At 45.5% G+C, this 23,410-nt stretch overlaps 1 protein-coding gene across 1 annotated transcript in view; it reads right to left on the reverse strand.

Annotated features, from left to right (window-relative positions):
* SFXN4 (sideroflexin 4) overlaps positions 1-23,410 on the reverse strand; it is a 138,745-nt gene that overhangs the window by 34,411 nt on the left and 80,924 nt on the right. The window contains exons 10-11 of the mRNA XM_086922928.1: positions 20,107-20,197; positions 11,857-11,972 (exon numbers count right to left, since the gene is read on the reverse strand). Coding sequence (XP_086779054.1) covers positions 11,857-11,972; positions 20,107-20,197 — 207 coding nt within the window. The remainder of the gene's footprint in view (positions 1-11,856; positions 11,973-20,106; positions 20,198-23,410) is intronic.

The raw sequence follows: 23,410 nt of genomic DNA on the forward strand, positions 1-23,410 counted from the left end.
TGGAAATCGTTGGGAGTTTGACATGATGGATATCGGAGGCGTATATTACAAACTACAGGAGTGACCCGTGGACCACGGTTGGACTGGTGCACAGCATATTGAAACAATGCCCAACCTGCTATTATTTACATAAAGGGAAAAACATTTAGCGATGGTACTGGAATCTATCTAAAGCCGAGTGAGTCAAAGTACCATTAAAATACATTTATACAAGAAAACAAGGCATAAAACATGAGGAAACCATACTTAAATAATACATATCATAAAAAAATAAACAAAACCTGTATCGTTCCAGCATAGAGTATCACAAATTGTTCAATAGTGAAGGTAGTAATCCGGTGTTAGTGAAGAAAAAACACAGTTAGGTAGAGTGATTGAGTAAAAAAGGTGGCGGCAGATCAAGAAACAAAAAAATGCCCATTTCTTTTTCTTGGGCCAAATTATTTAAGAAGACCTTTCACCTTCCGACTGGTGCAATGCTCCTATTGGATCTGTTCACTTCCAAAGGATTACAGAAAACCCAACTTAATCCGATACCTAAATATCACACTACAACCGTAGCCCTTGGACCTTTAAAACAGGTCTGAGAGACTGATTTTGGGGTCATCATTCACCTCCCTCTAAACACCATTTCTGCATGAATTGACAACGTGGTGTCATCTTTTATTTTCAGTATCCAGTCTCTAAAGTGAGTGATTGCTCTACAGAGCATCTAAACTAGCACTATATCTAGGCACTTCGTCATTGTCAGTATAAATTGTGAGGCATGTACTTATGTATTATATCCATTGTTTATATATGATCTAAAAGTAAAACATGTCTGGAGTCTGAGTTAGGGGCACTAATGAATAAGAACCGATGCATACTGGAAGGAGACGTTTGCTGTGAGAGAGGCTGTGATCCCCTCCGAAGTTCCGCGTATTTAATTCAATTACCTACACCGCACCTACTTCACAAGCCGACACCGCAGATCGAAGGCAGGGTTCCAAACGTTTATTCTGTTAGAAGGGCTGCTACGCGTTTCGGCAGGATCTCCTGCCTTGCTCCTGTATATATCTGCAGAGTATTTACTCCTTTTTGCGAGGGGGTTTTCTCCACGTTCAAGAGGGTGCTGGGTTGGCAACTTCCCCGGAATCCCAAAATGGCACATAGTAATGTTGATCTTAATGACGTTCCTGTGGATGACATGATTGATTTCTGAAAGGGGCAGTGAGGGAATGGAAGAAAGGGCAGCCCCTCACCCCCCTCCATGGAAGGATGGAACAAGCATTTACAATGCAATGGTTTTGCCTTTGTTAAAGTTAGAGCTATTGGCATTGCTCTTGACATAATTTTTTTTTTTTTAAAACATAAATAAATGGCATTGTCATTTACAATGCCACTAGCTTTATCTCGCAAATGACACACACAAACACCCACAGAGAGCCCCCCCCAAAGACCCACAGAGAGCCCCCCCAAACACACACAGAGCCCCCCAAACACACACCCACACAGAGCCCCCCCACACACACAGCCACACAAAGCCCCCCCCCACACACAGCCACACAAAGCCCCCCAAGTATAAGGTACTTAAAATGAGTAATTTTGTCAAAATGACACGTCATGTGTAAGATGCCCTGGTGTGTAGTGTTCACTAGCATGGTGCCAGGCCATGCCATCTGTGTCATATACCTCTGAGCATAGAATCTTGAGATCCCTGAATAGCAGCCCCCGGAGCTCTTAACAAATGAGATCACAAGAAAGATGAAGAGTTTCTCAAGGACCACAGGACCAAAGAAACACTAGACAATGTTCTAGGAGGCAAACCTGGGGCAACACAACCAGCTGCAATACTACCGTTCACTGAGAAGAAACTTCTGAAAAACTCACTATGGCGAGAAGCAAAATACAGGCAACACCAGCCAAATATAAAATGAGTGACTACGGACTGACTGACACCCACCAAACAACCCAGATGGGTCACAATCTACCAGCAGTGTGGTCTGGGAGAAATCCATGCAGAGATCACTTTCTCCACCCCTACCTGCAGTAGCTCTCTGGACACTGACAGCACCACATCCCACCAGAAAAGGAAGCGTCTACTAGTGAAAGTGAAGGAGAAAAGCAGTTCATCATTCTAGTGCACAGGCCAGAAACAGGGGCGAGAGCAACAATAAGCACCCATGCATGAGACCAAAACATACCGTGTATGAAACAACCGCTGGGGAGCCAGTGGCATTGAATCAGCATTTACATTTCATGGAGTTACTTGGCCAATAATGTACCTTGAATTACTTAACCATAATAGGCAAATCCCCTCTCGCCCCCATCAGCTCCTCCGCTTATGACGAGAGAATACCTAGCCTCCTTTCACCTTAGAGGCACCAGAACAACCTTCGGGGAAGAAGAGTCACGCCCCTCCCCCCCAACCCCCCACCCCCCCACCACCCTCAGATTTTTCTCCAATGATGATCAAGCATCCTACTCCTCTGATCTTACCATTCCCACTGAGGAAAAACCCCTCCTAGATTTCAACCTGTGAGGAAGAGGGGAAACCCTTACCGCCTCAATTCTGCAACTTTGAGGTTCCTCATACCCAGTGACTGACATACAGTGGACTGCGGTCCACACATACACGATCCATGCCTAGGCGACCCCTCTCGGAGTCCATCATCCCGCCCGAGTCCCTTCAGCCTCCTTGTCACTCGTCCAACACTCACCCCAGCTCTGCGCCTCCTATTCACCCTCCTCTCTGCCTGCAGCACCCAGCCTATTACTCCCGGCTCGCAGCAATTCTCTTGCCCATCCCCGAATTACCATAATCCTTCACCCTATACATTTTCCCAAATCCCCACTTTAGCCACTAAACTTGGACATTCACTCCCTGCCTGCTCTTCAGCACACTCACTCACCCCTGTACCGTTCAGCACTCAACCCCTTTCCGCTGCCCCCATCCTTTCAAGCTTCCCCCTCCCAGCCCCCAAACGCGGCCTCTCATCACCTCCACAGATGCCATCCCATACACTCACTCCGCGGCCCCTGGTGTCGGACACTCACTCCGTGCTTGGCCTCCTCCTCCGCCTTCTTCCTCTGCAGGCCCCGGTCCGCCAGGGTCATCAGGTAGGCCCACACCTCGCTCCTCGGCCGGGGGGCACGAGCGGGCCCTGAGGGGCCTGGAGCGGCCCGGGAGAGGTCCAGGCGGAGCCGCTGTGTCCTGGCCGCCTCCATGGAGCTGTGTCCAGGCTCAGCCTCTGCCGGCCCTTGCAGGCGACAGCTGTGCCCCCTCCTCCTGGGGGTTGGAGCGGCCCGGGAGAGGTCCAGGCGGAGTCGCTGTGTCCCGGCCGCCTCCATGGAGCTGTGGCCAGGCTCAGCCTCTGCCGGCCCTTGCAGGCGACAGCTGTGCCCCCTCCTCCTGGGGGTTGGGGGGTAGTTGGGGGAGGAGCGAAAGAGCTTTGATCACGCTCGCCAGCTGACCAGGGGGAAGGAAGGGAGGGCCCTCGGTGGCAAGGAATGCCCCCTAGGAATGAGGGATCCCACTCCGGGAGCAGCCCAGGGGCCAGGGAGGCCTTCTGTCATCCCCCGCTGAACCTCGAATCCTGCGAGAACGGAGAGTAGGCAAAAAAAATGTCGCAAGAATCAATGAAGAGAGTTAAAATGACAAAACGGATTTTAGAAAGGAGGCACGCCGTTCCAGGCATGGGGTCTTCTCTTACCCACAGGTGAGCTGGAAGTCAGTCGGAGTCTAAAACCCGGGAGGGTCCATGCGGCCTCGAGAACAAACACCAACGTTTCTCTTCTGAAGGTCCCTAATCTGACCAGACTGACTTTTCATACATTAGTCCCAGTTCCAACATGGATCCAGTAAAAAGTCCACAACTAGTGATGTAGAACGCCCAACCACCTGCAAACACACCACACGCACCGCACCCAGGGATACCGAGTGTGTCACAGCCTTTCTGGACAACCTTAGAAGAGGTTTCGTCAACAAGGTTAGCGTGAAACGAGGTAAGGACGGGAAGGGCATCGGCAAAGGTCCGGGGGGCACCCACGGAAGCAGAGGGCGCCAGAGGAGCGAAGGCCTGCTGTGCGAGCCGGCGCTCAGCCCGGGAGAGAGGGGAGGGTGCTCCGGGGCCCCGGGGACTGGCCCTGGAAGACGCGACACAGCGTGGCCCGTCCTGCACCGGAGGGACCCGCAACGCCTGGTAGTGTCTGGCCCACGTCGGTAGTGCAGAGGGTCGGGGCCTTGGAGAGCGGCCCCGGAGGCACAGAACGATGGGAGACGCCTGAAGTGACGGGGCTTGACATCGAGACACACACACACAGGAGAAACGGCACTGCAGGAACAGGGCGGCCCAGGCAGCGTAGGGGGGCGGGAACGGGAGCCGAGGCAGCGGTAGGGGGCGGGAACGGGGCCGGGGAGACACGGAGAGCGGGAGAGGGGGTGGGAACCGGCAAACAAGCATTTAAAAAAGCAAGCACTCACCTGGACTTCTTCCGGGTGCCTTCAATGCCGGAGCAGATTCGGGGGCGTTCCCGAGAAGAGGCTTTCGGCTGATGTAGCCAAAAGCCAAAAATTCTCGGGAACGCCCCCGAATCTGGTCCGAGATTGACGGGCACAGCCTTCTCCCAATGGCTAGCCTCCATTTATGGAGCTAGCCAATGGGAGGAGGGGGCGGTTACCCGACTCCAAACACAGCTCATAAGATTTTTTCCTAGCGCATTCGTACTTTGTACGCATGCATCGCTAGTCAAAACCTAAAAACGGCTAGACCACTGTATGGGTCTGGAAAGCCACTGTCTAGGGGGTACCCACGGAAACATGTCTAGATTTGGGGGGACTGGGCTGCTTAAAGGGGTATTGTACTTGATCTGGAAACGAGTAGACTGTGGTTATTCGAGGCAATTCTGTGCCTTCTCAGCTACATGATGTGCCTAGAATGTCATCGGAAATGGAGGTGGGACGGACTTGTGGGCTGAAGCATGTTGACTACCTGATTATGTTTTCCCCTTAGGTGAGGGCCGAATACTGTGCCGTCTTAGTTCGGTTATTGCACAAAAAACAATAAAACTCGTTTGAAAAAATAGAGCACAAATTAATCCTTAAGGCTCATGACTTTTAACCCAAAATAAACAGACTGGTGTTATTATGGAGCAATTCAACGGAAATGTGTTTTTTTTGTCAAAGATCTTTTTATTCAGCATGACTTCAGAACAACAGATTACGCTTTGGGGAACAAACAGGGCCTCGTGACAACATTTGCGTTTACAAGAAGTTCAGTTTCTCTTTATGCGAAGTCCCCACACTCTCCCTTCTGACTTCGAGTCATGCCCGTTTTAGTAAAACAGACGTTAGAATAACAACTCAAATAATAAAGTGAACAAACCCCGCCCCTCGTGGTGGTGATTCATCTTAATAAGCCCAGTTGGGTAATCGGAATTAAGTCGAATAGTAGGGTGTTACCCCTCTTCAGCTCAGCTGAGCCTCTGCCTCAAATTGAGGAGCTACTAATGTATATGGTTGTATTCGGCCCTCTGCTTTAGACAACTTATAGTTGAAAGAGGTGCATGGGTCTTATGGAAGGTGGGCATACCGCTGAGGGGAGAACACGAGAGAGAAAGGAAACCAGTGGGCCCCACTTGTATTCAAAGTTTTTGTAATCATCTCTCAAAATATCCGCTAGTCTTTCCGTAGAGAGGATTTTCCAGAGACGGGAGTGCCACTGCGATAGGGCAGGTGCTTCCCTCTTTTTCCATGCTGCTGCTATCGCTGTTTTGGCTGCCCCTAGACACGCCCACATTATTGCCATCTGAGTTTGTATGGTACTCTAGATCAGGACTCCTGATGCCCAAAGGACCATCTATAGATGTCGGTATGGGATAGCTCAGCATAATGTGAGCTAAGATCTCCTCCCAAAAGGGCTGGATATAAGGGCAGCACCACCATATGTGACTTAAAATACCCGAGCATGCCGCAGCCACGCCAGCAGAGGTCGGAAGAATCCAGCAATATCTTTTTGAGTTTAGCGGGGTGCAGGTACCAATCAAAGAGGGCCTTGTAGTGGGCCTCCCTTAAGGTCACTGAGTGGTTGCTCTTGGTTATATACGACCACAAGTGTTTCCACTCCTCTTCTGAAATGTTTCTCCCGGCCACTAACTCCCAAAAGGTCATGAAGCGCGCCCATGGGTGTGTACTGTCGATAGTAACAGAGCATCGAGAGAGGAGATTGCCCCTTTCATGGTGCCTGCCCTCTGTACCCACCGCTCTATCTGGGGTACGTTCTCTAGTGGCAACCTCCTTCAACCGAGCCTGGGATACCCAATGTTTGAGTTGAAGATAATGAAAGTACTCACTGCTAGAAACCTGAAACTCTCTTTGGCAACACTCGAATGTAAGCATGTCAGAATTGTGCAATAGGTCTGAAACAATCAAGCAACCCTCCTCAGGCCATGCATCAAAATTACCCTCTCACAGGGCTGGGAGGAAGTGGATGGAGGTGTAAGGCGAAGGGAAGGATGTCAACCCCCTCACCCCTCATGACCTCGTCCCATACCTTAAGGGTGGTCCGTGCCGGAGTGCTGATGTATGCATTCGTCGGCCTGTCTTTTTTCGGCTTCCACAGCATGTCCCAAATTGTTATGTGGAGTTAATGGGTCTCAGATTCGCTCATGGATACCTCAACCACCACCCTTAGTTGGGCTTCCTTGAAATAGAGTGAGAGATCCGGTAGTGCCACTCCTCCCCCCCGCCCCTCTTTGGGCGCCGTAAAACATAGAACGGGAGACAAGCCCTACCACCCTGCCATATGAATTTAGTAATGAGAGAACGAAGTTTGGGCAGTAGCTCACAGTCCAAGTCGATTGGGAGTGCCTGGAACAAGTAGAGTAGCTTTGGGAGAAGTGTCATTTTGAAAGCATTTATCCATCCGAGCCACCAGATTTATTGTGGTTTCCATCTTTTGAGGTCTTGGTGGAGTTGGGACAACAGTAAGGGGTAGTTGGCCTTATACAGATCTTCCACCCTCAGGGTTAGCTGAATGCCTAGGTATTGAATGGAGTGTTTGGCCCATTGGAAGGTGGTCAGACTCTGGAGCTGCTGGGTCTCTCCTTCAGGGATAGTGAGATTTAGGATGAAGGATTTTGATAGGTTAACTTTAAAGCCTGCTACTGCTTCAAATTTACGCAGTTCTGCCTGTAGGAAGGAGCCTGGGTCTGTGAATGACATCAAGATGTCATCTGTGAAGATGGAGGCCTTGTGTTCTGTATCCCCAAAGTGTATACCTTTGACCTCCGGATTCACTCTGAACTGGGTTGCTAAGGGTTCGATGCTTAAAGCAAATAAAAGTGGGGAGAGCTGGCATCCCTGTCTTGTGCCTCTGCTCAGTGCAAATGGAAGTGACTTTGACCCATTGACCTGTACTCTTGAGTGTGGGTGTTTATAGTTAGCCCGGACCATGTCCCCAAAACCTAACCTTTGCATGGTAAGAAAGAGGAAAAGCCAATCCACCCTGTCAAAGGCCTTCTCGGCGTCTAGGCCCACCAGCATAGCCGGAATTTTTAATTTAGAGACTTTTTCAATCAGGTGTATAGTCCTGCGAATGTTATCATGTGTCTGCCTTCCTTTTATAAATCCTGATTGATCAGGGTGGATTAGTGCGGGCAATCAGTTGTCTAGTTTAGCAGCTAGCATTGCAGACAAGATTTTTGCGTCCAGGTTCAGCAGCGCAATGGGTCTGTAGGAGGCACAACTATGGGGGGTTTCCCCCGGTTTGGGAATAACAGCGACCACTGCCTCTGCCATTAAATTCGAGACCATAGAGTCCTGGCGCACAAACCGGTAGACGAGTAATAGCTGCGTCCAAAGTCCAGTAAGCTGGGATCTCAGGGGAAGTGGTATCATTCCCCCATCTCCATTGCGAGAGGCTCCCTTTACTCAGTGGACTCTCTCAGAGGGGTCTCTGAGACTCCAAGGTCTACCTACTGGATCCTTCACCAAAAAGGGGAGAGGGAGTGCTTTGGCAAGGGGCGCCATACCATACCTCAACTGTGAAAGGCTCCCTTGGCGCTGTGGACTCTCTCAGAGGGATCACTGAGACTTCAGAGTATAACTATTGTATTTTGTATAGAATTCAGTTCAATACATATGCCTCTGATGACTGCCTTGAACGCATACCAATTATTCTGGGGAGAAGTGGCCTAGGGTTGATTTAGTTCAAAGTACTCCGAAATGGACCCCCTCTTCTCATCGCGCAGAAATCTGTCCCTTGTCACTGAGATTGGGAAGTACCATCTTCGAATGCCTGACCTGTGGCTTCCCCAAGACATACTAATGGTCACTAGGCTGTGGTCTGAGATAGTGGTTGGGAGTATCTTTGATGCCTATAGTGAGCCTAGTAAGGATTGGCTTATAAAAATGTGGTCCAGCCTGGAATAGGTCAAATGCACGTGTGAGAAAAAGGTGTAGTCTTTGGTGGTGGGGTAGAGCATACGCCAAGCGTCTCGTAGACGTAGAGCCTGAATCCTCGGTTTGATTCCCTTGGGGAAATTACTTGTGGCCGACCTGTGCGGGTGTGTGCTGTCCATCTCGTGCTAGGTCAGGTTAACGCCCATGAGTACCGTAGGCCCCTCTGCAAACTTGGCTTTCATATCTAATAGGGAGGTCAGTAACACTGTTTGCCCTGTATTGAGAACGTAAGCGGAGATGAACGTGCAGTCTGCCTCTCAGTTTCCCCTTTTCCATAACTATCCTGCCCTCCCGATCTGCCTTTAGGGCCTCCGTTTGAAATGTTGCTGAGCTGTGAAACAGCAGAGCAACACCATACTGTTTGGAATTAGCGGATGATATGTAAATTAATGGATAGCTTTTATAGCAAAGTTGCAACTACTTCAAACTGGTGGTCTATTAGGTATTTCCAGATTTTGTGCCTTTTGAGAGGGGAATTTAAGCCTTTTACATTCCAAAGGGCTATTGAGACCATATTATGGACCTTTTCACCCTATACCCCTCCCACCTTGACTCGTGCTCCTCCTCTGGCCTCCCCTGATCTGGTTCCATAATCACCCAGGGTGGCAGTGACAAGGGACCTCGCACCACCCCACCTATATGAGTTACCCAACTGTCCCTTGGTCCACCCTCCCCCCAGCACCCCTCCCCCCCGTGACAAAAACATAACTCCCCAGAAACCATGCGCTGGGCAGCCAATGGGCTCTCGGAAAAGTTCAGTATTGAAGAAGAAAAACATATTACGGGCGACTCAAATAGTGCCCAAAATCCTGGTTGTCGGTCGCTTCCTGGTAGAGAAATCCAGCTAGAACTATCTTGGGCTCTGGTCCATTGTGTCAGGCCGCTCGTGCTGGAGGGACATGAATTTTCTCGCCAGAAGTTCGCCCATTATTGTATATGTCATTATTGCCTGGCCACGCCCCCGGAAACCTGTTTATATTCACTTTTTAAAAATTATTTTTGGTATATGTACTAACTTTGGAAACTGTTTACTAATATATCTCTGTGATGCACTCGTAACTACATAGTTTTTTGGTATGATAATCATCTTTACATAGATCTGGGTGGTTTGCTCACGATTATGGGATTTGTATTGTTTATATAAATCATGTGGTGTATCTGTTTTCTTCTTCTATTGTCATCTCTATTTTACTATTTGTGTCTCTGCTCTCATCTGTATGGCGTTGATTGGTGCACTAATGCTTGTTTACATTGTGTGGTACGGGATCTATCTCCCTTGTTTAACATCCTTTGAACACCAATGTACACTTATCAGGTCTTGAAGAAACAACATTAATATTAAAAATCAAGAAACATCTGTAGGCCGATGTTTGTTGTCCCAGACCAAGGAAATAGCCATTACCAACAAACAACTGAGTTTAAACGACCAGCGTCTCTAAACTGAATTTCCCTCGAAGACCGATGACTTCAAAACCTCAGTTTTTTTTAATTAATATCTCTTCTACCTATGGAATAGTACCGGAAAGCCTAGACACAGATCATGCCTCTCACTTGTGTAAAAACATGGTGTACCTCAGAGATCTGAATAGCTTTTGCCAGGTGTCTAGTCTTTGCTTCCTGACTAAAGTTCTACAGACCTGCGTAGAGATACAGGTCACACAATACACGGACGCATGTGGCCTACTAAATCAACTCCAGTCAGTCTTCAGGACGGTGAACTGAGACTGCATCATTAAAAACTGGATAAAACTCTGCATCCTAGATAGGAGCTACTCCTGTCTACTCATCCACCTGGGCATTCCAGCTGCCTTCTATACAGTTAACCACATCCCTCTCCTTTAAATCCTGAAAGACAAAACGTGGCTGAAGCTGGCAGTCCTGGGTTGGTTTGCATCATACTTGGAAAACAAAAATTGTCAATATTTTCTCTAAATCCGACAAGGTATATCCCAACAGCCTATTATCTCTCTTAACCTATGAAACTTTTACATGGAGCCACTATCCTCCACCCTCAACTGCTCTAATACCTCAAATTACTTTTAAGCAGTTGTTACCCAGCCTTATTTGCCAATCTCCAATGCTGCTAAAGAGGTTGCATCTGTGACCAAAATGCGGGAGCACAAACCACACCGAAAACTTAGCCCGTTAAAAAAAAATGGCAAAGGGGGCACAATTTCAACTTTGGCTTCTCTGTGACGTAAAGCCTTTTACACAAGACCATTATTTCAAGATAGAAGTTCAATCTCTCGTACTGTTGAAATTCAATTATAAATCTCCCTTACTTACAGGCATTCAAAAACTGCATTTGTCACCCCTCAAAGCTGTCCTCCACATAGTTGACAGGCTACCAATGGGCACAACAAAGTAAGACCACGTGTCAACTATTTTATACACACTTGAATGATCCCTATAGGAGCAAAGAGCATCTTTGAAGTAGCCTGCATCAGGTATAAATCCATAATTTTGAAAACGTCCAACTACAAGGCCAATAAATTGGACCATTTTGAAGGGCCAATGTCTCCATCAGAGCAGGGTCAACTTTCACTTTGCGCTCCACGTTTTAAGAAGGCTAATCCTTCACCTAGAACAGAGTGTGGTATTGCTTCGAACAGGACATTTGAAAAATTGCATCCGAGGAGGCTTTTAAAAAAAGAACTAAAAAGCCTATCTCAGTTCCACTTCCAACTATAACATGTTACTTTTTGCTGCAGTTTCCAGAAATATTACTGTCTGTAAATGTTTGATCCCACTGAATGTTTTCACCCTAAGGAACTATTCTATGCAAACCTAGCATATATTTTGTTACACTCTACAGTGTAAGATATGTTATATTATTTTTATGCTTCTGCTGTTCACACAAAATTGATCCTACGTAAAGAACAATATTAATAAAGAAAGAAGTTTGAAGGGTTAACATTAAGAATGGTTAATGAACCAAAAATAAATAGTTAACTGTGGTTTGGATACTGAAATCGAACAAGCAGTTCTTCAATCTTTTAACATAGACAAACTTGTCAATAAACAAAAAAATTTATATTGCTTTGCAAAAATGTGTTGCATTTTAGAATGATATTGGGATTGTGTGATTTAGTTACTAATCACAGGCCTCTGGCATGGATCTTCCAGGCAGAATATGCGTGAGTGTGTTGACGAAGCCATGAGAATTTGTTTTTCCATTTGGCAAATTACCAAGTCAAATATAAAATACTGGATGTAGATTATCGTCTATTAAAGGACGACACTACTACCAAAATGTGCTCCTGGGTCTTTCAGGTAAATATGAGTGCAAAATTAATAATTATGCTTTGGATCACTAAATTATGTCATACAAAATGGTTTACAGTATAAAGGTTAGGGGAAAGAGTTCTGCCAGAATAAACTTTTCTGGTGTTCAATAAATCAAGAGAGTCACTCACCTTGGCTCCAGCTTGCTTTGACACACCCACAACATTTCCGTTCTTGTCAACAACTTCAATGCCATTCTCAAAGTCTATCAGCCGTGTGACCGCTACATTATACGCACCCAGAAAAGCTGCAAAGCAAAGGAGAAAAGAACACACACTTTTTTTATAACAACAATTTATTCGTTTTGCAGCCACCAACACAATACATCAACATGCACATTTGCCTAACACCCACACAATGTAGTCATTCATAAACCACTCAAAACCCCAGTCCCTAATCTAACCCTCACCTCCCCAATATGTTGTAATGGTTCCGTGGACAGCCGCAGGCAGCGTAGATAGATTTTTCAAGTTGAGCACACCAGTCCGCACCATTCCACCAGGGTCGGTGAGTTGGGGGAGTTCCATCTGCAAGCAAGGACTTTCTTAGCCACCAGTATGGTGAAACCTACAAATATGCGGTCACCCCGAGAACCACCGACCTCATCAATCATTGTCATCAGGGCCATGTTAGGAGTCAGATCTAGATCCCACCCCAGGACCACCAAGAGTTTACTGCATACCTGCTGCCAAAACACAGAGATAGCCGAGCATACACAAACAACATGAAACAGCAAAAGTAAGCCAGAGGAGGAATCCTTTGAGCCTGGTGCAAGCGGATCGTGGTCAGATGAGTCATGAACAAGTAATTCAACTGAATCTACAGCCAGGGCGTTGTAATAGCCAACTTGCGTGGGCCGTCCTGGTCTGTCTCCACTCCATCTCATCCAGTTCCCTCACCCAACCTTCCCAGCGGAGTTAAAGTTTGTCAAAACCAAGCGGGGCATTAGCAATTAACGATCTGTAAACCAGGGAAATAGCGGCTCCGCTGATGCAACACATCAGCAACCTGGCCTCCAGGGGGCTAAATTCAGGTATCTCAGTGTCCGGGGGAATGGTAGCCATTAGGGCATGATGAAGTTGTAAGCATTTATGGAACTTTGTGCAGCTGAACCCGTAGCTTACCCACAGATCTCGGACGAGTAGGATATGCTTACCCTTCTAAACATCTCCAAGGGCGTGCTACGGATCATGTCCCCTTTATGAAAGTCATCCGGTCCGGCAGTGTGATGAAGCCAGCACCTCCTTCACAAGGAAGTCATCCCCATCAGTGTACCACTCCGACCCATAAAGCGCAATGTGGAGCACCAACAAAGAAAAATCATGTGTGTGACATCCAACCGGCTGTTAGGAATCAGAGCACCATATAGCATATCCAGTATGCAGTCAAAACCCAGAAAGGAAAGTTCCTCTCAGTACGTTTGATCATCCCACCCAGTACTAAGCCTGTCATTAACCACAATCAACTGGGATGCCAAATAATAACAATGGAGACCCACCATCCCGAGCCCACTGTCATATGGAGATTGCCATCTGTTAGGAAAAGCCAGTCAGAAAGGACCGCCCAACCAAAGAAAGGCACAGAGTGTAGAATATGGAAGCGATGTCCAATTCTAGAGGGGAATGTGCCCCGCTTGGCCACCACTGCATATAGTTTAAGCAGGATAGGGATCAATTAATTGCAGAACCGTAGACAAAACTCAACGGGGAGGCAGACAGGTCCGAGGACCTTGCCGGCTGGCATGTCAAGTAAAGCAGAGGGTATCTCCCCTGCAGTGATGGGCTCCTCCAAGTCCCGGGCCAGGGGTGTAGGGAATTGTAGGCAAAGACATGTCTTGCAACAATGGAAGTTCGGTTTCCTGGGGAGGTTGGGGCCTGTGAACATAAAACCCACACTTTAAGTACCCGCCAGCCAGCAGGCAAAAAAGATAGGAATAGGTCATTTCTGTCACGCTACAATTACCATACCCTTATAATTTAAAACCTAGGCTTAAGAATAAATTTATGTATTTAAGGCTGGGAAGATATTCGACAAAGGATGGTATACCAAAATGGGAAAATCAGTGGGTATCGAGCATTTGCAGGCTTTGTAATCAAAGGGAGGAAACACTAACACACATTGTAACCTTATGTCCAGCTTTGGCAGAGGCTCGGAAGTTGATCCTAAAACCAATTTTTAATGAACTAGGAATTAGAACATGCAGGCAAGCAATTATTACCTGTTTGAGTGGGGCCAGTATAAAACTTATTTATCACTTTGTTAAGTTCATTATTATTGCTGAGAAGACACTCAAAGACGAAGAACAAGTAAATAACTATTTATCGTGATCCAAAATAATTAAAGAAACTTATTTTAAGAATTGTTTAAATCAAAATGTATGCCAGTTGAAGGGTCTATTAGTATAATTTACTATAGTTATACACATTGCACTTTTCTATAGCTTGCAAATGGAAAACAGCAAAAAATGTATTTATACTAGTATTTCCTACTGCTAACACTTGTCACTTTAGTTAAATGCTGCTATAACAGTGATTGCTGCTAATATATTGTACTCTAGTTAATACCTGTACTTTAATCAGTGTGTAAACGTTTAAACATTATTATGGAATTGACTGTATTAATGCAATTTTTGATGATCATTTTAAGATGATAATAACTTTGTGCATAGTATATGTTTGTTTATGTAGGTTGCTTTTATCTATTCTTGTTTGTAATGATTTTAATTAATCAACAAATAAATACTTACTTACTTACTTACCTTGACAATGAAATGTGCTTGTCATAGAAACTGAACATAGATAGGCTAGCTAGGTCTGTCAACTCAATGCTTTGTTGCACTCTGGGGGGGTTGTATTCTCAGTCTGACTATGCTGGCGACTTAAAAGTTATATTAAGGTTTAGGGATTATTACAATGAAATTAGGGAAATCATTTTTATATTACATTCAATTCCATAGGTACAAAGTAAATTCAAGCAAATCAGACACATTAATCATATAGGTGCGAGGTAGATATCAGAGATCTGGTGAGGATAGGTTTTTTATTTCCTCAGTCTTCACATCAGAGAACAAACATACATCAGTAGAAACGCAGCCTACATGTGTTTTGCACCAATCGTGGAGCGCAAGCCTGGGGCTTTCTCAAGTCCTTATCACAATGTATTATGCAGTCTAATAGGTCCAAAGGAAACTCTTCTAGTTGTCTGTTGTAATCAGAGTCTTCGTATGAGAAAACAAAGTACTATAGCTTTCTTTAATGTTAATCTCCGTGTAGTCCTAGCGGTCAGATGAACTCTGGTCTTGCAGTCTGAGGGTAATTAAGAGATAGTGCCATCTATCATTTACTTCAGACCACACACCATTTCTCAATTAGAGGACGATTTCTCTTTGGACCTGAAGGGCTGCATAATACATTGTGCTTTGGCCTACAGAAGGCCCCAGGCTTGCGCATCATGGCGGGGGCAAAACATGTGGTCTGCTTTTCTTTCTTACAGCTGGTTGTTCTCTATTGTGAAGACTGCGGAAATAAAACTATTATCACCAGATCTTCGATTTATATCTTGTATCTCTTGTGATGAATGTGTCCGATTCGCTTGAATTTACTTTATACCTACGGAATTCATATAATATAAAAATATTCGCTTAATTTTATTGTAGATATATTTGAAATCTAGCCACTACTCCTTTCTTTTGCACACAATTTGCATATTTAAAGAGCAGTACCAAGCTTTATTAAGTCTGTTGGTACTTAAAAAATACTATTTCGAAATATGATGGATAAAAATCCTATCTGTGAAACACCTGAACTTATTGTGACTTGTAAGCCACTCTTTGGAGACCAGAATCCAAGCACTGTAGCTATTTAAATTAATGACAAATGTTGTGATTTTAATAATAATAAAAAAAACCTTAATAGACATTTAGCTACTCAGTGTTAGGAGATTAAATGTAGCTCCGGCATCAGTGGGCAAGTGGGTTTGAAATAATTGTGGTATCCTAACCTTTAGGTGAGAAGTGGAACATCGGATTTCAGACCTATTTGATCCAAACTGGGTTTTCAACCACAGCTCCTAGGGATTGCACATGCGGAATCGAGCAAACAGGTAACCTATAACCAACTCAGATGTTGCTCCATTCACACATTTTTGGGTCATGAGTTGATTCACTGATGGTGTGGTTTCGTGTGGTTGTTTTTTTAGCCCGCAGTGCATTTAAGGAGGAAAAGGCCCCAGACAAACACAGCCTCATACGTATATATTAATAAAGAACTGAATTTGGGACCGACGACACCCAAACATAGGAGGTATTACAACCAATATAAATTGATGAATTGCTTTTTAGCTTGTAGCTTGAGATTTTGAGAACTTTGTCTAACAAGTAAAATTTTAGCATTTGCATGGCAAAATAGGGCAATGTTTTCTGTTGGGCATTGTTAGGTCTCGCCTCTCAATGCGCATGCGCATTGAGCGAAGAGAGGCTGTAGGGGCTTAAACAGAGGTTTAACTAAACTGGCGATTTGATGATGTGCCCTTGCGCTTTTAGGTCAATGCGCAAGCGCATTAACCTAAAATGTGCGTGCACAGCATCAAATCGCCAGCCATCTGTTCCCCAGCAGCTCTTCCCGCTCCGCCCCACAAGCTTCCCCCAGCGTCCGCTCTGCCTCAGCCGCACTCCTCCCACACCTTTGAAGTGAAGCTTAGCTTCACTTCAACGGCCCCTGCTGCTTCACACTATTCATGGCCGCCAGGCCGTGTCTCTCCCTCATCGCCGCTCTCCCCGCTCCGCTCCCTGCTGCGGCCGTGTCGCATTTCTCATCCCCCCTCCCCACAGCAATGCCCTCCGTCTTGTTGTATTAAATGTTGTTTGTATCTTACACTTGCCTTGGTCCAACGTGTAAATACTCTACAACCCTGCATCAGGATGATATTATGTAGATCTCAATCTGTTAATAATACCTGTCGTGCGTGTCTATAAAATTTGGATTTAGACAAGATTAATCCAAAAACTTGCAGACAAAACTTGTTTTTGGGTGGCATATTTTGTGGAAGTGGTGCTTGTGGCGTGTTTTTCAAAACCGTAGAATGTGTTTTGTTTTTATAATTTTCTGGTTGCTGCTTCACTTCATGTTTAACTTTCGATACCGGTTAAAAGCGCCGCCCTGCATACCGCCGCGAGTGTGAAGCATGCCTTGGCCCGAACTTCCTAGCTGGTGCTGCAATTGGTCGCCGCTCATCTGAGCAATGTTTCCTGCCTGCCCAAGCGTTGCAGGCAGTGGGTGTTCTTGATGTGTAAGCGCGAGCGGCTCATTTGTCAGCGATCACTCGCTATGATAATGCTGCACGGGCCCTCACACAGCCGTGCACGGTAGTCTGTATTTAAGAATGTGTCGACATCTGAAATGTTTGCTAATTAATTGTTCATTGAGTTTTATGCAGTGATGAACATGTTAACACAGCAGCAGGTGTATCATTTAATTCGAATCCTAATGTAAACGAAGCAGTTCGGAAGACTTGTATGTACTATTTTAGTACCCCAAGCCAGCCGCACGGATCTATTTCTGTTGCATTGTGCTGTTGTAATCATATCAGCACCACAGTGTCAGGATATAAAGAAAAAGTCAGTGGATTCAGCCTCCCCTTTTGTCAGCCCCTGTTGTGCCGCACGACTTGTTTCTGTTTGTTTTCTTCCTGTTGTGCAGGATGTGGCCCCTCTCTGCCGTTTAGCTTCTTCTGCCTTTGCCAGTGCTTGTTGAATTGTGTCGTAAGCACAGTCCATTGCAACCGCGGAGCCCAGCCATTTGAGGTGTTATTTTTTTCATACAGGCATACAGCCAAAGGGACCTAGATGTTGCTTCACACAGTACCAAGGCCATTTCACCCCCTCACCCACTCATCCTCACACACCCTCACTCACCCTCACACCCTCAACCCCCCTCACAACCCTCTCACCCTCACTCACCCTCACACCTCCTCACCCACCCTTACCCTCACCCCCTCACCCTGACACACCCTGTCACCCTCACCCCCTCACCCTCACACCCCTCCCTCACCCTCACACCCCATCACACACCTTCACACCCCCTCACACACCCACTCACCCTCACACACCCTTACCCTCACCCCCTCACCCTCACACACCCTCAGTCACCCTCACACTCACACTTCCTCACCATCACACCTCACATCCTCTCACCCTCCCAAACCCTCACCCCCTCACCCACCCTCACACCCCCTCACCCTCACTCATCCTCACCCCCTCATCCTCACACACCCTCACTCACCCTCACACCATCACAACCCTCTCACCCTCACTCAGCCTCACACCCTCACCCTCACACCCCCTCACTGACCCTCACCCTCACCCTCACACACCCACTCACCCTCACACCCCTCACCCTCACACCACTCAGTGCTACAACACATATTGTGTTACAATAGGTGTCACATTGCGAAAAATAAAACTATTGGCATTGTAAATAACAACGCTATTAATTACGCTATTTTCAAAACAAGCACATAAATAACAAATGTGTCCTTTACAATACCAATAGCTCAAACTTTCCTAATGCGAGACCTATTGCATTGCTGTGCTTCTCTCCCCTGCTGCACTCTACTGCTCTCTAGAGATGTGGCCCAACGACCAGAGCTGCCATCTAAGTCACATAAATACAAAACATGTTGCATTCCTAATGCTATAGGTGGCACATTCGCGAAAGTTATAACTATTGGCATTGTAAATGACAAAGCTATCAATTTAGCTATTTTAAAAACCAACAAATAAATAAAATATTTGTCATTTACAAGACCAATATCTCCAACTTTTCTAATGCGAGACCTATTGCATTTCCAATGCTTGTTTTTACAATTGGGTGGCTGCAAGAGTGTTTACCACGCAGACCCATTTGTGGGGTTACACTTATGTAGGCCTGATCCCTTAAACATGTGTATATATGTCCTTTTAGGGTGATTGATCCTGACCCCTGTACCGAATGTTCCATTGCCAATGTACTACAATTAGACATCTGGCCATTTGACTCGGAGAGATTGCTTCCTCCTTTCACTCACACATGAAATTGGTGGGTACTGACATTAGATTCTTATTTCTTGAAAGGATTCAGAATGAATGGTTGCTTTGAGTGAAAGTGGGTTGAGCCTTCATATTTAGCAAATAGCACCACGGTTGGAACGGAGGGTGGAATGTGTAAATTCATGTTTTGTATGGACAATTTATATAAGCAATTGTATGGAGTGTTATAAAATTATAATTTTATATGTGATGCTTTTTGTAACTATGCACCTGTTTTTTTAGTGATGGGTTTATAACAATTTGTTTTTATATTATTGCTTTTAGATTAACAGTGGGGAGATTTATACAAATCATTTGTTAGCCCGAAGAAGGTGGGACACTATCATATACCACCGAAACGTGTCGCTTCTGTGCCTATGAACAATCTGAAAAACTACTTCTGGTCCTAATATACGTGAACTTACTAGAAAACTTGCAATAACATCTTGTGCAGAATACGAACATCAATGTGTACAATATATATTATGCAAAAGTACCTATATGATACTGTTTTCTAAGTGTGTATCCACGTGGGCCAGGGTATTTCTGAGTTCTAGTGATTAGTTTGTGTATATATATTTTTTTTTCTCTCTCTTTTATGCAATTTGTTGCTTTTTGACAAAAAGCCTCTGTATGTTTATTTATGTTTGTGTAATGAGATCTCTTAAGAGACATGTTTTTAACAAATAGATCAGAGTTTTTTTAATCGGTGACAAATAAAGTTTCATGACTGTTCTACATTTTATTCTTGGATTCTAACTGGTGCTATTAGAGTGTGGTAAGATTGAGAAGGGTATATGTGTGATGTGTGCATAAAAAGAGAGCCCAAAGGGACCTTTTGTTTTTAGTGTTTAGCCCTACTTCCACTTAGAATGTAAGAGTCAGTAAAATAACACTGTTGTAGTACTACTTCACATACTCACAAATGATTTTGTGAACTGGCCCTAGTATCTTTGAAATAGTTGTAATGCCAAACCATAAGGTAAATCCAAACTTCACGAATAGTACCAAAATAACTCCTTCTACAACAGGAGTAAATAAACCTACAACCTTCCATGCTAATATTCCCCCTCAATATTTAAAATCTACAACACTCACATATTTTAGGATAGCACTTTGTCAAGCACTTACTGGTAAGCTTTTGTAGATCAAGTCACTGATGTCCTGACAGTTTCTAATTTGTAAATAAATAATCATACTTATTTGGTTAATGTTTAAGAATGCAAAAACGGGAGAATGAAAATGTACTAGGATAAGAAAGTAATGCTCTGCTGCAAATAGCTATATTTTCAGTCATGCTCTAATTTTTTTAACTCACCCATAAGCGGTATTGGCACAAATTTCCTAAAGAAGACTTGCATTGCTGGCATGTCCCTGCAGTATCGCTTCATTATCAACTGAGGAGCTGCCTGTGAAGTGGTGGGTAAAAAAGACTTTGTGAACCAGCTGCAAACATACATAGCTTTGCTCTTTCACATGGAGTTGTGTGTGGTCATATTAACGGGAGACAACTAAAAGGTATTCCAGGGCAGAGCACATGGTCTCATACAGAGAAATCCAAACAACTGACGTAATACAGTAGCAAATCCGTGTACGAACAAAAAAAGATGCAAGAGGTACATTTAATTGTGGATCATTCCCATTTCCTGAAGTACCCAACCCTATTTACTGTCCTTCACAGTTGCCACAACTTCTCACTTCCACAACTATTACAATTCACTGAGCCTTTAAAAAAATCAGTAATCAGTTTAAGTGTAATTAAGTCATTTTATGCTTATTGAACCGACAATATGGTTTAATGGCGTCTTGATTCACTGTGCAACTAGATTTTTAGGTCTCGTCCTATTAATCGCGCAAGCTATAATTGGACGAGAGTATAGAGGGCAAACCAAGCTCTGAAACCACCAGGCAAATTACGTCGAGTGCATGTGCTCGTGCACGCGCTTGCCATTTGCTCCCCGAGCCGCCTGCCTCCGAGAGCTTCACTTCAAAGAGACCCGCGCCCCGCCCACGCAATGCCGAGAGCCAGCGCTTCCCTCCCGCTCGGCCTCACTTCTCCTCCCCCCTAATTACATCCCTTACATCCCTGCTTCACAGTAGAAAGGAATGCGCATTTCCCGGCCGCTTGCATTTCCCGGCCGCTTTTAATTTCATTTTGCGGCCACTTTAATTTGTCCTTCGTTGTCTCTCTTTCTCTCAATCTGTGCACCCTCATCTCAGCGTCTCCTTCGCCCTCCCCCACTCACCCTCTCTTCCCACCCTGGCCCCCACCCTCACCCTATCTCTAATTTTACTTTTAACTTCTCTCTGACCCCTCGTCTCCTCTTCCCGTGCCCCTCGTGCATGTTTGCCTCGCCGCCCCTCTCCAGGCGCTCATGTCTCCTTCGACTCCTCCTTTCTACCATCCTCCCTCTTTACCTCTGTTTCTCGTCATCTTTTCTTGCACGCATCTCTCTACCCCCCTCCCCCTCATCTTCTCAGAAGTGTCTCCCCCTCCCATGTCTCTTTCTGTTGCCCTCTGTCTCACTCAGCGCTACTCTCATCCTTCCTGTTTTGCGCGCCCTCCATTTCGTTATGCCCCTCTTTCCCTTATGCCACCTCTCATCTCCATTATGCCTGCACGTGAGGATACTGACAGCATCAACACGCGCCCTCGGCCTCTTTCCAGCTCGGATTCATGCACAGCGGGGATGGGTGCAATGCCAGCGTCTCCGCTACTGGCAAACGCAGCAGGCCGCATTCCAACACTGTGTCCCTTAATCACCCGCCCCCTTTCCATGTCTCCATCACCCCATCCCCCTGTGTCTGTCTGTCTTTGCCCCTCTTAAACCGTGTCTCTTCTTCTACCATCCACCTACTTTTTTGTCTCCTTTAGTTTGTGTCCCCTCATCGGTCTCTCTCGCGATCTTGTCTCCTCATGTAACATACTAGGTTCTACAGTGATGTGCTCTGACACCTGTGGGTAAAGTCTGCGCTATATAGAAATGCATTCAATAAAATAAAAAAAATGTCTCCCCTCCTCGCTTTCCATCTCTCAGCCCCTTTGTGGTCTGTCCGACCACTTTACTGTATCCTTCGTTGTCTCTCTGACTCTACTGATATCCCTCACCCAATCTGTGCCCCCTCATCTCAGCGTCTCCTTCGCCCTCCCCCCACTCACCCTCTCTTCCCACCCTCACCCTCTTTTCCCACCCTCACCCTATCTCTAATTTTACTTTTAACTTCTCTCTGACCCCTCGTCTCCTCTTCCCGTGCCCCTCGTGCCCCTCTCCAGGCGCTCATGTCTCCCTCGACTCCTCCTTTCTACCATCCTCCCTCTTTCCCTCTGTTTCCCGTCATCTTTTCTCGCACACATCTCTCTAACCCCCCCTCCCCCTCATCTTTCCAGATGTGTCTCCTCTTCCCATGTCTCTTTCTGTTGCCCTCTGTCTAACTCAGCCCTTCTCTCATCAGAACAGATAATCCATCCACTATCATCTATACAAAAGACGAGCTCTTATGGCTTAATAATGTGGCTAGAAGCACTGATTGCTCCTGTCTCTCGTTACATGAAAATGTGATAGACAACCCAAAATATTGCACACATTGTAAGACTATCCTTCCAAACCCCATGTTCAGTAAAGTAAAGAATAAAACAGGCAAGGAAACAGGTGTTTGGAGGACCAACTCGACTCAGACTATCAAAGGTATCCTCATAAATGGCGATCTTTGATCAAACATAGTATGGAATGCGCTGCCCTGATAGAAGATTCAGGGGCTAAAGTGACCTTTATTACTGAAGCCTGAGCGGATGATGCATCCGGTCCGGATATAGTTAAAGCATCACCTCCTGGCTTCCTATGCCATACAGTCAACAGGCAGGGTAAGAAAGGTGGGGGGTTGGCAATAATCTATCATGACTCCATTAAAACAATGTTTAAAACAATTACTAAAGGGGGTTGTGAAGCCTTTAGCTTCTCTCTCTCCCTCCCTCACAAGGAGAATTTTAGAGGAGTTCTGTTATATCGGGCACCAGGACCAAGGAAAGCCTTCATTGATTTAGTGTGCAATCTGATGGAGGAAGGTATAAGTGATAGATCCTTCTCCATTCTGGGTGACTTCAATTTCCATCTGGAAGACCCTGCAGATTTAGACACAAAGGAGTTACTCGACCTCATGATTGGACTTGATCTCCCACAAATAGTAAAAGGAGCCACCCACATAGTGGGTCACACATTGGATGGGATTTTCTCAAACTACCCACAGCTAACAGTGACAGATGTATACCTTGTAGTATGGTCAGATCATTTGGCCATCCTATTTGAGATAGCTTGTGTAGAGAATAAGAATAACAAAAAAAATAGCATAAAAAATCAGCTACTCACGCGCATGGAATAAAATTGAAGCAAAAGAACTGTCAGATCTACTGGAATCTTCCATGCCTTCTTTACTTGATGAGATAGATGTAGTTATCACCAGCTTCAATGATTGGCTTAATAAAGCCTGCGACAAGCTTGCCCCCAAAAAACTTTTTGACGGTAAAAGAACCCACCCTCCAGCCCCTTGGTATACTCATAATTTAAAAGTGCAGAAATGTCTATGTAAACATTTTGAGCGGGAATGGAGGAAGAGTTATAAGACCG

The sequence above is a fragment of the Lissotriton vulgaris genome, chromosome 5 (genome assembly GCF_964263255.1).
Source record: "Lissotriton vulgaris chromosome 5, aLisVul1.2, whole genome shotgun sequence".
NCBI classification, from domain to species: domain Eukaryota; kingdom Metazoa; phylum Chordata; class Amphibia; order Caudata; family Salamandridae; genus Lissotriton; species Lissotriton vulgaris.